This window comes from Triticum dicoccoides, chromosome 5B, assembly GCF_002162155.2.
Source record: "Triticum dicoccoides isolate Atlit2015 ecotype Zavitan chromosome 5B, WEW_v2.0, whole genome shotgun sequence".
NCBI lineage: Eukaryota > Viridiplantae > Streptophyta > Magnoliopsida > Poales > Poaceae > Triticum > Triticum dicoccoides.
The window spans coordinates 652,880,396-652,894,093 of record NC_041389.1 but is presented as its reverse complement, the minus strand read 5'-3'; the positions used below and the strand labels follow the sequence as shown (position 1 = coordinate 652,894,093).

Below are 13,698 nucleotides of genomic sequence, written 5' to 3'. Positions count from 1 at the left end.
CCAGTATAGCTGATAGCAACCACAGATTAGGAATGTTCACTTACTGCGGAGTATTTCCTTCCTGTACACTGTCAAAGCATGTCTTAGAACTCCTAAATAAATACCAGTGTACTTACAGAGAAAGAATGATGTGCTGTCAATTACTCCCTCCTCCCTAAAGAAATATAAGAGCGTTCAGATCACTACTTATAGTGATCTGAACGCTCTTATATTTCTTTACAGAGGAGGGAGTACTATCAAGTAGCAACAGTGAGACCTTGTTAGAATTTGCACATGTGAAGGCGGACATTTCAATTCAAATCTGGAACTGCATTTCGACTTTCAAGCACATATACATGTCACATTTCATCACCAATATATATTTATAGTTGGTGATGAGTTCCACTTACATATAAATACAATGCAGTAATATATGTACACTGACAATGTCAACCAGTTTTTATCTCTCAGATGTCCGTTTTGTAGCTCCCAGCCCATGAGCTCATTAGCAATGGAGGATCCTCTTTGTAATCACCGATCAGTACACCCTGGTGATACCATGGAATTCACAGGGTCAGCAGCATAACCCTTTTTGCGCCTTCATCCATCCCGTTTGAAAGAATCCGAGATCTCCGCCTTCCGATTTTATCATGAAGAGAATAGTGTCAACCACTCTGTCTGAAGTCGGAACCATCTATCAATCCATATCCATATCTCTCAAATGTGGAAGGGGTTAATCCGTCCTCGGTCGACCGGAGCTTCTGAATGACCCATTGTACAGGGGTAACACCGATCGACCAATCCTTCCCCTCATGCCGATGCAACGCCAATAAACAGCTAAGAAGGACAGCACGATAACAATAGGGATCACCCATCTGCTCATCAAACAACAATGTTGTAAGTAAGAGTGATATAGCAATCAGACAGATATCTGTGTATGTGTTGTGGACTTGTGTCAGCAAGGAAGAAAGCTAGCTAACCTGTCAAGATCAAGTACAGGGCTGTACACAATGGCCTCCCACGAAGAGACGATGGAGTGCCACACGGGGTTGTAGTAGAGCGATTCCGATGACCAGAACAACCTCGTGTACGTCTCCAGGAAGATGAACATCACCCATGCAGCAGCTTCAAGTAGAAGAAGCTTTACGATGAACCGCCCGATCACCACCATGGTTAAGGAGAAGATCACCAGCCAGTTGAAGAGTTTGTTGTTGTACTCCCTGATGAACAGAGCACGGGACCTTGCGAGCATCTGTTGGAGCATGCAATGCAGCATGGGAATAAGAGTCAGCTAATAGACGACACCACGAGAGATCATATGTATAATAGGCTTCGGTAAGAAATGTTCAAAGAGTACAGTTTTCAGGTCTCTTTGATTATTAGTGCCTAGATGATTAGTCTTTGATTACCGGCCTTAAGAGTCAGATAATATACACCACGAGAGTTTCCAGGCCTTAAAATACAGCATCTTCCAGAAAGTGTACTTTGGCATTTCACAGATGATTAGTGTCTAGATGATTAGTCTTTTCGAATTTCTATCCATATAAATCAGAAAAGGTGCTTAAAGCTAGTTCTACATCATTACCTACTTCAATGAACGTTTTACTTTATTAGAAAGAAAACAGCAAATAAATAAATAGAAGTAGCAGAATAAAGTAAGACGTGATCAGTCATCATCAACTAAATTAGAACGCCATATAGGAATATAAAGTGAAAGGACGATTTCTTCTGGTTTTCATTTATGAAAACAAGTAGTATGGCATTTGCAGTTAGTGGGTGATTATCTCTCCTCATGGAAGGTATCTTGCGTTGAAAGAAACAAACCTTTGACATTCGATGCTCATAGCTACCCTTGGCAGGCCCCACACACTCCATTTCGAAACTTTGATTGCAGCGGAGAAATCCTGCATTGAATTTTGCCATGGAAGGAAGCTTCAAGGCTTGAAGGTGATCCATCTTTTCTTCACACTCTGAGAACTTTGCTTCACACAGCTTTGATGACTGATACTCATTGGCTAACCCATAGCTTCTGAACACCTAAAAAGAACATTCAGTTAACTGAAAATAATAGATATTGCCATCTATTTAATTAACTAAAAATGGGACGTATATAATTTGAAGTGCATAAAATTAAGTGCTGTAAACAGAACCTTTTTTATTTCTTCATCAAGATTGAGGAAGGACTGAGCAGCATAATGTTTACCAAAATGTTGCTTGTCAAAAAGCTTTCTAGCTTCATCTTCTGCCAACCCATGAGCCAGCTGAAGTTTATCAACTGATACTGGAAGAACCACTATTTCCATTCTTTCAGTATACACCTTCAAGCAACGTTCAAGAATGCCCTTATTGAAGACTTCAACAAGCGACCCTGTCGATGGAATTTCACCTTTGTTCAAAGCTTCAAGTATCTATACAAAATCATACAATGTCAGATAATATTTTTCAAGAAAATATTAAGATTAAAGATACGTAGAAAAAAACACCAACGAGCTTTACCTGCCCTAAGAAGGATACAAACTCCTTTCCATTTAAAGTTCTACCCTGCACAATTTTTGGTTTTATCATGGATGCAACCAATTGCTTCAGTTCATCCCTCCTCTGTACATACAACAGTTCAAGTTCCTGGTCCTTCAGATCACATAGCTTTGTTCTTTGGAGATGAGGCTGGAAAAGAATAATTTCATCATCTCAACTTCCCGATCAGGTGTAGAGACAAAAGAGAATTTAGCAAAGAATCATTAGAATGAACCTAGATTGAGTGGACAACCATAATTGTCTTGTTGTAACACACCTGGGGCAAGCTAAAAGCAGTACTGTTATCACCCATAATTGCCAAAGAGTCTCTGATTTGGTTGACCTAACATAACATGAAACCATTTTTTTTTGTTAACAAACTTGCATAACATATTTTCCACTTAGATATAGCTCGAAATAATTGTACCTCATCAATATATTTGTCTCCTGTAATAAGAAATTAAAAGAAGGTTAATTCAACTGCTCAAAAGATATTTCGAGATCCAGCAGCTGCAAACAGAGGTACTTCAATAGCAAAATAATCTCAAACTAATAAAGTAGGAGTAGTCAGCAATATAATTTGAACTAACCATTGCTATTAGGCACCCGTTGGAGAGCTTCGTCAACCATCTGTTGTACAGATTTTCCTTCTGTTTTATGAAATTAACAGTTAAAAAAACGAAAAAAGGAAGTTTGACCAAACAGTGAAGTGCAAATACTAGACATGACTAAACAGTGACTTGTGTGAAAACATGTACTACATATCTTTAGTGCTGCAAGTCTAAAACCCATGCTAACTACTTAACTAGTAAAAGCTATTTTAAAATAAATGCAGATACTTTAAAGAGAATCAACCATTTACTGTAATAAATGAATTTTATGAACTCCATGCCAAGAGTATCCTGAAAATGTTTTGCCGTGCAAGGACTAATGATTATGCCATTCGTTCTCAATGGCATCAATGAAATAAGTAATCACATGCTGTGGTTGCTAAGAGTCTGAGTGACGCGCCAATGGGGTTACATCTCCAAGAAGTGAGGGTAGGCAGCCACTGGGGATGACAGGGGTAAAGTTTAGGGACTGGGATTCATATCTTTACAAGTAGTTTTTTCTCATTGATTAGATGACACACATACATGCTGCCCCTATTTATAAAGATGGCTCTCTTAGTTACTTCGAAATCTCAGCTCTAATGTAGCTAATCATAACATTCAATATCTCTACGTGGATTAAGGCCAATTTACTTAATCTCTAAGTTGCTACATTCAGCCAAAGTGCTATTTAATAATCAGATAAAAAGACGAGACAGAAACAACATGTTAGGACCATTCAGGCAATACGGTGTGGTCTGCGGAAGGGACTACGGTATGTAAACTCTTCTGCACAGAAGAGAAATGAAATCGAAACTTAGAGATTTTGTTGCATTCATCTATCTACAACAGGGAAAGTCAATCATATCCTGAAGTGAAGCCTTCAATTCAGAAATGTTCAAATCTTCAGAAAGAATACAACAGTTTCAGTGAGATCAGGATTCAGGGGAACCAAGTTCACTAATCAATTAGAATTCCGATGATCTGATCTGTGACACACACTAAATATATTTCTCCCATGACAATTCATGCATCTAACAGTCGATACTAATTACCCTGCGATACAAAATGACCTACTTAATACACAAATAATTACTTACCAAGGAAATCCCTCTGTATCAGCCACAGAAGTTTTGCTGGCTCGAAAGCAACATCTTGGCCCTGCAGAAACAGGAGACACGAATTACATATAGTGTTCAATTAATTTTCATAACTCTGAGAGTCAAGTTAATGAAGTATTATTACCTTCACCCTTGTTATGCACAAGCCATATAGAAAAATAGAAACTTGTTAGAACACACTAGGAAGATACACTTGTTAAAATAGAAAGGTCCAGTCAGAAATGGCAGCAACCAAACCTTCCGTAGAATTCTTCAGCAAGTTCAACAGCGAATGAGAGTCTGGATATATCAGCTTCACGAATCTATCGAGTATGTAGAATTAGTGGCTATCAAATTGCTAAATTAATTAACAACTAGTACAAAATATGAGTAGACGTGTGGGCGTTAGAAACGCACCGTCTCAGGGAGATTGTAGACAAGAAGAGAACTCAGGACAGCTGCCAGAGCAAATATCCTGACATGAAAACAAAACGTCCGATGACGTATTCTATATTAGAGCCAAAAATTTATAATGCGTGATTACCACACAATTTATTTTGTAGGCAGCATACCTATCATCATACACATTGGATTTTCCAATGCTCTCGAATCCTTCAGTGTCCAGGTAAAGGACAGACACCTTGGAGCCATCAACATCGACCTCAACGGGAGTACCCCAAATCCATATACCTTCAAATGTTGATATCTCAGATCAGCGTATGTGTGCGACATTGACAAGAACATTAAACTGGTGGCATATATATCTTACCTTTGGTTTTGGTTTCTCGCATGTGTCCAACTCCAAAACCTGCACAGCATATTTATCATTCTCCGTCCTGGTCAAAATAACCACCTATCTGAAGCAATCGTCGTGTAATATGATAAGGAGACAGAGACCAGAGGCTTGACGTTACCTTTGTCACATGACAAGGAGAGAAGCTGGTTGAGAAGGAAAGATTTTCCAGATCGATATGGACCAATGACCTGATTTGACAAGCAGACACATAGAAAGAAGTCAGTGTGTGCAGAGACAGCTGCATCGTCGTGTCATTAACTGGGAAAGTGGAAAAGAAATCAGCTCTGTAATAACGAGGAGGAAGCACAGTTGATTCAGATTAGCAATTTGGTACTGTAAGTTACGTACAGAAACAGCAGCTATTGGAGTCTTGATCCTTTGGATTGCCTCCAGGCCTTGCTTCGAAAGACGGAGCTTAGTGTGGCCATAATCCGGCTCCACGATCGGAAACCTGCATGTATAACTAGCATGGATAAAAACTCTGATATATACTGTAGCTACAATGATCCTTGTTGTACAGTAGCGTCTCTTTTCGGAAATTTTGTACTATACTACTTACGCGCGCTCTAGCTCGCCCGCATCGGATTCCCCTACCGCCGCGGCAAGCATCGCCACCATCGCGGCCGCCGCGCATATCGCCAGGGCACACCTCGGCCACCCCATCTCCGCCGCACAACCCGTTCACCTTCGCCGCACGCCACCTTCAGCTCCCACGAACGAACACGAACCCGAACCCCGGCCGAGCACCTCCGAGCAAATAGCTGGCTGGCTTACGGCGGCTTCTCCCCTGGCAAGGAGGGGCACCTCACAAGGGAGGGATCCGGCGACAGGCGGGCAATGGAGGAGAGGGGCGAGGAGTCGGGGTGATATAGCCGTAAGGATTTGGGTTTGGGATCGCACGCGGTGGGGGGTTTCCCCTGCGGTTGTCACCTGCTCGTGGTTTGCTTCCAGGCGGGAGGGAAAGCAAAGGAGACGTCCAGGCGACGCCACACTGGCTGGGCATCCCCCGGAGGATGGGTTAGCCAAGATTTTGCTTAATAATCAGCTATTGGTTTTTTTTTAGGGATATCAGTTATTGGTATCTCCTCCCACTAATATTTTTTTTTGAGACAACCTCGCGAGACTTATTTATACCGGTCGTCACAATGTTTTTACATGGACGAATGGAATCCCCTCGGGCTGGCCTAACCAAACATGGCGGCCCGGCCCCGACGTAAGTGCATGTCTCGCTAAGTTGTGAGCCTCAACATTTCAGCTCCTAAATTCATGAACTAGATTACAAGAAATAAAAGCAGATGATTGTTCTTACTGGATATTGGATAAAAAGGACATATCTCCTCCCATTAATGTAAGCACCAGTGCCAAATATAGAACTTGATGCTGATGGGCTGGTTAACCTGACTATCTGACCGCCCCTACCGCCTAACTATACTGTAGCAATTTGTAAGAATTTTGCTGCTACAGAATACAAAGGATTTGGGCCTCATGCCCCGGGCCTGGGCCCTAGATCCGCCACTGGCTGTATGTGTCCATTTTGGTTTACGACAACTCTATTAGATACTCCCTTCGTCTCATAATATAAGAACATTTTTCAAGCTAACTGATTCCCAGAGCAATAGGTTTTCAATATAGCTGAGAGCAACCACAGATTAGTTATGTGTACTTACTGAGGGAGTATTTCCTTCCCTGTACTATTAAAGGATGTCTTGTAAGTTATACTCCCTATCTTCTCCTTTTATTCATTTTGATGACAAGTATTTCCGGACGGAGGGAGTAACTCCTAAATACCAGTGTGCTTTCAGAGAGCCAAGGTGTGCTGTGACTCATCAAGTAGCAACAGCGAGACCTTGTTATTTGCACATATGAAGGCAGACATTTCAAATGAAATCTGGAACTGCATTTCCACTTTCGAGTACACAGCCACACAGGTGACATCTCATCACCACTACTTGGTGATGAGATTCACTTATACATGCAACGCAATAATATAATATACACACCGACAATCTCAACCAGTTTTCATCCCTCGGATGTCTGTTTCGTGGCTCCCAGCCCATAAGCTTATTAACAGTGACGATCCACAAATTGTTAGGTCCTGAAAACTAAGAGACAAGAAGGCCTGATGGTTTTGCGTGAGGTATCGCAGGAAAGCGTAGTCTTTGAAACTGATGACCGAAGTTCTCTCTTGCAGAGCCTATTCCTAAGCAACCTGAAACAGACAGCAGGATGAGGATATGTAGAAGTTCAACATTTTCCAGTACAGAAATTCTTATTCTAAGAAATGCAATGCAAACTTTTGGCATCAAGCATACATGCCTCATTGCCAGGGTGAAAGAATTTTTTCAAAGGCCAGTGACAGAGGAATACGGACATGCCCAAATTGTGACTTTTTACTTCTAATAATCTACTTTTATATTTTTCAGTCACCAAGAATTTTTTCCAATAAAAAGGATGTAGCCTATTGGGCGTAAATATTAACTTTAAAGATACACAAAATGCTGTACCAAAATATCCTCTTGACATACAGAAGTAACATATATGGACAAACAAATTATGATCTATAAGACCGAAGCCCTTATATGTGACCATGATGGCACTATCTATCTTCTAAAAAATACGAAACCACTCAGTTCATTAGAGTGACATGATATCAACTGGTCAATTAAAGAAACCTACCTTATGTTCTAGAAGCATCAAATAAATTCTGATTGCAGTTAAACCATAAAAACATAAATCAAACTTTCTTAAGTAGCCAAAGATTCATATTAAGCTTCATTTGGATCCAGTAACTAAAGTCCAAGTGCCTAAAAGCTCCCATCAAAATAGAACATTTCCTTTTGGCTACATGGAATTCCAGAAACATGCTTTTTCTCTAAGACTAAGGTCTTACTTTTGGGAAGTCATGCAACAAAACTCAATGAGGGTCGTGAATCTAAAGGTTTTAGGGTGCTACATCATTCATCGAGGAGGGTGGGAGACAGCCAATTATGAAGATGTGTTTGAGAACTATTGTCCTCATAATCATTATCTCAAGCTGCTCTGGCAGAGTTTAGGAGTCAAAACCTCAAACCAGCATGTTGAATATCATTGTCAAGCTAGTCTTCAATTCCATCGGCATTAATTTTCTGTTTACATCAGGAATTCAGAATGTGCAATGAAATGTCTTTTGACCGAGCTGCAGTTGGCCTTAATGCAACAATAGCAAGTCTTGGAACAACAATGCACAGCACGTGTTTTATGTAAGACTTCTCTCAAGAATCAATAGTCTCATCACTAAGTTCACGACCTTGGAAAATGAGTGCGTGTAGACTCCAGAGTCACCTTGTCCCTTCAGAATCCAAGGTTTGTTGGACTCCCAACTTGCAAATGCAACTCCTGGATGGGCAACTAAACTACTATGTTTGTTTTAATGGCGATAATTTGATCATGTAGACTGACTAAACCAGGCGTGCAACTCAGTGACGCCGCTTTCAAATCTGAAATATGATCAAAGCAGAGTAAACAATGAAAATGCACAATAACACTGCAGCTCAACGATTTCGAATATCAGACAAACATCAGCAGAATTACAGGCATAGTGCTATATGATCCACCTCCTCAAGACATACTAGCGCTTTGCAACATCTAAAATTTAGCGGCTTATAAGCCATACTGTCAAATGACCGCATGCCCAGAACTGATACATACGAATGAGCTTTTTCTTTCTTTCGAGAAGGACACCAGATCTTACTTTTATGTCTAAGGGGGTGTTTGGTTCAGGGACTTTTTAGTCCCAGAGACTAGAAAAAGTCCCTAGGAACCAAACGGGAGGGACTTTTTCCACGGGGACTAGAAAAAGACTCTACTAGAGAGTCTTTTTTGATTAGTCCTGGGACTAGAAAAAGTCCTAGGACTTCTGAACCAAACACCCCCTGAAACATTACAAGGAACAGTTCTGATGCGGTTGAATTCCAGTGCGGGGCCAAAAGAAAATCCATCGTGTTCGGGTAGTAGTCAGACTACCCATCCTGAATTTTGATGTTCATTGCTTAGGGAGGTACAGATTATTCAGAATTCACATACTGCACAAACCATTTCCATAATAGGAGCACAACAAAGCTATTCCAAGCTAATTTACTATGCGATGAGCAATCAGGCATGAACTTAAAAGCAGTGAATGAGCAGCCGCATACCTCAATCGACGTGAGGGCTGATGCCGTCCCCGTCCTCAAAGCCGCCGTAGTCGCCGTCGCCGTCATCCTCGTCGGAAGATGAAGAGGAGGAGGAGGAGGAGGAGGAGGAAGGGGTGGGGGAGTACGGAGCGAGCAGAAGCTCGGGGGCCGGGAGAAGGAGCAGGCGGCGGCGGCGGCGAGGGGAGGCGAAGCGGAAGGGGGCGCTGGCGGCGAGGAGGGGGACGCAGAGGCAGGCGGCGAGGCGCGCGAGGAGGTGGAGCGGCCCGCAGAAGATGAGCGCGAGGACGCGGTCGGGCGGGAGCGTCTCCGGGTTGCACGCCACGCGCTGCCACGCCGCCGCCGACCCCCGCGCCACCGCCACCACCCACCCCGCCCGCACCGCCATTTTCCTCAAATCCCCGGCCTTTTGACCAGCACCCGAATCCCACCACGATCCGCCTCCCGGCGCCTGGGGAAAGCGGGGGGAGGCTGAGGCGCGCACGGCACGAGAGCCGCGCGCGTACGGTGAAGCCGGCCCCGCGCCGTGCTGCCGCCGCCGCCGGCGTGCTCGGATTTGCCGCTGCTGCGGTGGCAGGTGGTTCGGGTTGTTCGATCGGTCGCAGTTTGCCGGCCGGGCACGCGACGCGAGCCCGTCCGGATTTATAGCTAAGCTTTATCTACTCGGATGCGCACGTGGACTGCCGAGTCAGCCGACGGATGGAGCCCACACGCCAGTGGTGCGAGTGTATGGCTGAAATACCCACCTTTTTTTTAGAACATGAAATACCCACCTTTGTCACTATTGATTCGAAACGAAAAATCTCGTCTTCTTAGGGTAGGGTCCGCCCAGGGGCCAGGCTGCTACAGTGCTATTACAGTGTTGCTACAGTGCAAAATAAGCTATCTCACGCCCCGGGCTCAGCCCCCCTCCCCCCCCACTCCCGGCCTAGGTCCTGGATCCGCCGCTGCCGCCAAATCGTTTCTGAATGTTTGAACCACTGAACGTTCTTTGCCATTCAACGTCCGGTTCGGATGTTTGAAATCACAAAAAACGAAACCAGACATAGGGAATGTTGATGGTTGTCCGGACATCCGCCATGTCGGACTCCAACTCATCGGGCCAACCCAAAAATCCCACCCGGAGACAATATATTTGGACATCCACAATTGTTTTCGTGCCAAACCTCACCCTTTCCCATGCATCTGCCCCGACCCCCACCCCATCGTTCCAACCTTTTCTGCCATCCGCTGCCGCGATGGAGGTGATGGAGACCATCATCGTTCCCTCGGTGCCGGAGGACCCATCGGTGGTCGCCGCGTTCGTGGAACGCAACGCCCACCGCCAAAAGGCAAAGAAGAAGAAGACAGACGCTCGGTTTCGTTTTACATCTGCTAGATAAGAGAGCTTCAAGAGGTGCTCGATTTCGTTTTACATCTGCTAGCTGTCAACATATTGTTTCGAGCACCAAGGATCTCCGCGAGTTTGATATGAATGACGGTCCTTTCACATGTAGATGTTGAAACTGGGTATGATCTATTTGCAACTATTGTTGCATATCACCTTTTGTGTTTCTTTTTCTTTTACTTGTGGTGATATCACCTTTAGTTTTTTGTCCAAGCTGGACTAGTTTTCGTCTTTCTAGTTTGCATATGTTTGGTCCAAGCATCAATTAGATGGCCTCACACACCGCCTGCAGTGTCACTCTTCAAGGTGATCAATTGGAAAGTGTTTATTTCTTGAATGCCATTGAGATGAAAACAGGACTAGTTTCTAAGGGCTCAACTAAGGCTACTAAGGGGGTGTTTGGTTGGGCTTAATTATGACTTTGCATTCATGATGGCAATGGAAGAAAGTGTACCCTACTTCGGTAGGCACATTGAGAACTTCGGTTGGGTTGTGGTCCACTTTGGAGGCAATCTGGACATGTTAGAGTGATTAGATGCCGACGAGTGTCCACTCAAGCCATATCGATAGACCTAATTAAATAAGATGAGATGACCATGTAGGCATGTAGTACACCAACACAGGTGTTGACAAGTGCATGATCCTGAATAGAGACATAGTGCACCCATAAAAAAGAAGAAGAAAAAATAATATAAACTTAGTGTTTTGACATGTGCGTACTTTTATATGTGTGCTAGTTATTATTCCTTTATGTATTGTTGTGTCTTTGTACTCACTCTCTTGTTTTTTTAATGTTTTCAGGTAAACCTTGCAGACACATGCATCGAGGGTTATGGGGGTAGTGCCTTCAGTTTACTTCTTCACTACACTTTAGAGGTCATTTCGTCAATTATGTCAGGTTGAACTGTTATGGAGTATTTGAACCTTTTATTTCACCGTGTGTCGGCTAACTATTCATTTGCTAGAAATATTTTGTTGAGATTCATATTTGGTTGACTATTAGATGTGATTATGCATGTGGCCTATTATGGAGCTTATAGAATATATCAATTGCATGTTCTGAATGTTTTTAAAATGGAGGAAACTCTACTGATATTTTGTAGAAAGTTGATGTTACCTTTCCCTTGATAGTGTATGTGGTAGCATTCCAAGTGCTAGCTGGTTTGGCTTGGGGTGTTTTAGTTGGTGTAGACCAAAATATTCATGACAGTCCCTTGAAAAAAAGGCTATTGACAGGGAGAATGCTTCCTTTTGTCACCTGCCGGTTTACGTTGTAATCTATCGTCAGTTCTATATTGTTTGGCCTATAACACACATCATGTCGGTAATTGGTTACTAGCTACATGAGATTGTGAAGGTTAGCAGAGTGAGCAAAATCCTTGTAGTCACACAACTTTGCTTGCTATATGGTAGAACTAGCCAACGCATTGCTTGTTGGATTGGCAACAGTCATGTAGATCCCCATGAGGAAGGACTTGATGTTAACTATTTCTTTTGATATATAAGAATCACTTGTATGCCAAAACAAACTAGGCTATCATCATAAAAAGTACATTTTTAATCTTTCATTTGTTTTTACATATATAAACCTCCATCCATCCTCATCTCCTCTTATTCTCAACTAAGATCGAGCGACCAATCAAGTACTAGCTAGCTAGCTAAGCTACCAGATTGATGGTGATGGCGGTGGGATGAGGAGGCATCGTTGATTCAACATGGTGTCTAGGCCTCGTCTTGGGCATGGGCCCGCCGCTCTGCCTCGCGGCCTGGCAAGCCGCCGATGTTTGGTACCTACAAGGTTATACCCGTGGGAACGCATTCTCCCATATTCAATTTGCGATGGAGAGCTAGGGGCATCACACTGACTCCAGCTCCAATATCACAAAGAGCATTATTTATATTGAGATTACCAATTTAACAAGAGATTGTAGGTATACCTGGATCTCCTAGCTTTGTCGGTACCTTGTCCTCAAATGGGTACTTTGTTATCATAGCCACATGTTCTTTCATGTTCAAATTTCTTTGTCGGTACCTTGTCCTTATTCGATTTGTTTGTCAAGTAGGTGAAGCACTCTAAGATTATGGAACTCCTCCTTGGGGGATTATATTCTATTCTATGGCCCTGGTTTGCCATTGCCATAGAGTGTTCATCTCTACAGTTAAGGTCCTTAGACCGAAACCAAGCATTAAGTTTGATGGATCACCGTTATCTGATATTGTCTTCGGTCCTCATAGATGTCTCCACCTATCACGTCGAAGGTCGAAGATTTCCTAAACAATGTGTTACCTGCATATGTCTTGAGATCACGTTGCCCGGGCACTTAAATTGGACAACAACATAGAGTTCACTGCATTATAATAACTTACTGAGACCATAAGACTACAAACACAAATAGCGACGTATAGAATACGCACAAATGAATCTTACCACACACCTACATCTCCCATGCCTAAGGGGAACTACTCACACATCATAAGAGAATTACCAATCAGTGGGGAATATACCAATGAAAACCATATCGATAACAAAGGGAAGATCCACAATGAAATGAAATGATCCAAATAATCTTGATCTCCAGATGAGTATGAATAGAGTTTACAACTCAATCTTACAAATTGGAATTCCTCTTACAATAGTGAAGGGTGAAATGACGACGGAAATGGAAGGCAATGGCTAGGGTTTTCTGTTGTGCCCCCCCTTCATGAAAGTGTCTCTTGTTGATAAGGTGTTGCTCTTGGCGCTTCATATGACCATCCATGCGAGCCGGTGTGCTCGCATGCAGAGACGGAGCCAAGAATTTAAGATAAGGGGGCAAGAACTGGAAGCACCAAAATCATAGAAAGCATTGCATATTGAATACTATAAACTATATATATGACTAAAATATTCAAATTGTTGTACAATCCGAATAAATATTACATATCTATTAACTTAACTTCGGCTTTACGAGTATGGACACCAAGGTCTTAATAAACTTGTCAAAACTGAACTTGTCTACTAGTTTCTTAGCTATAATTTTTTTTAAAACTGAACTAACGTTTTTTAGAGAAATACTAAACTAAACTTATAATCTGTCAGCAAATCTATCGTGATTTACTGTTGATGTTTCTTAGCCTTTTTATGTTGTCTGTTGTCTCGCCTGCTGCTCATCGGCGTAGCATC

At 42.6% G+C, this 13,698-nt stretch overlaps 2 protein-coding genes across 2 annotated transcripts; both read right to left on the bottom strand.

Moving 5' to 3' along the window:
* Positions 1–313: 313 nt before the first annotated feature.
* LOC119306515 (guanylate-binding protein 4-like) lies at positions 314–5,910 on the bottom strand. Its single transcript, XM_037582712.1, has 17 exons — positions 5,539–5,910; positions 5,328–5,430; positions 5,098–5,167; positions 4,953–4,991; positions 4,756–4,873; positions 4,601–4,658; positions 4,442–4,506; positions 4,329–4,335; positions 4,184–4,244; positions 3,084–3,143; positions 2,921–2,940; positions 2,771–2,836; positions 2,476–2,643; positions 2,130–2,387; positions 1,804–2,016; positions 960–1,231; positions 314–854 (listed from the first exon to the last, which is right to left on the bottom strand). Exons 1-17 carry the CDS (start codon positions 5,640–5,642, stop codon positions 713–715), a joined length of 1,824 nt encoding a protein of 607 aa, XP_037438609.1. The 5' UTR covers positions 5,643–5,910; the 3' UTR covers positions 314–712.
* Positions 5,911–6,842: 932 nt separating this feature from the next.
* Positions 6,843–9,754, bottom strand: LOC119312361. The gene is made up of 2 exons (XM_037588086.1): positions 9,152–9,754; positions 6,843–7,188 (listed from the first exon to the last, which is right to left on the bottom strand). Exon 1 carries the CDS (start codon positions 9,534–9,536, stop codon positions 9,153–9,155), a length of 384 nt encoding a protein of 127 aa, XP_037443983.1. The 5' UTR covers positions 9,537–9,754; the 3' UTR covers positions 6,843–7,188; position 9,152.
* Between the last annotated feature and the right edge of the window lie 3,944 nt (positions 9,755–13,698).

Excerpts from the sequence above, each read along its gene's own strand:
- LOC119312361 (XM_037588086.1), bottom strand. The coding sequence starts at position 9,536 with ATGGCGGTGCGGGCGGGGTGGGTGGTGGCGGTGGCGCGGGGGTCGGCG.
- LOC119306515 (XM_037582712.1), bottom strand. The coding sequence starts at position 5,642 with ATGGGGTGGCCGAGGTGTGCCCTGGCGATATGCGCGGCGGCCGCGATG. Across the intron at positions 2,837-2,920 it reads GAGACAAATATATTGATGAG|GTCAACCAAATCAGAGACTC; the intron begins GTACAATTATTT and ends ATGTTATGTTAG. Across the intron at positions 2,644-2,770 it reads CTGCTTTTAGCTTGCCCCAG|CCTCATCTCCAAAGAACAAA; the intron begins GTGTGTTACAAC and ends ATTCTTTTCCAG.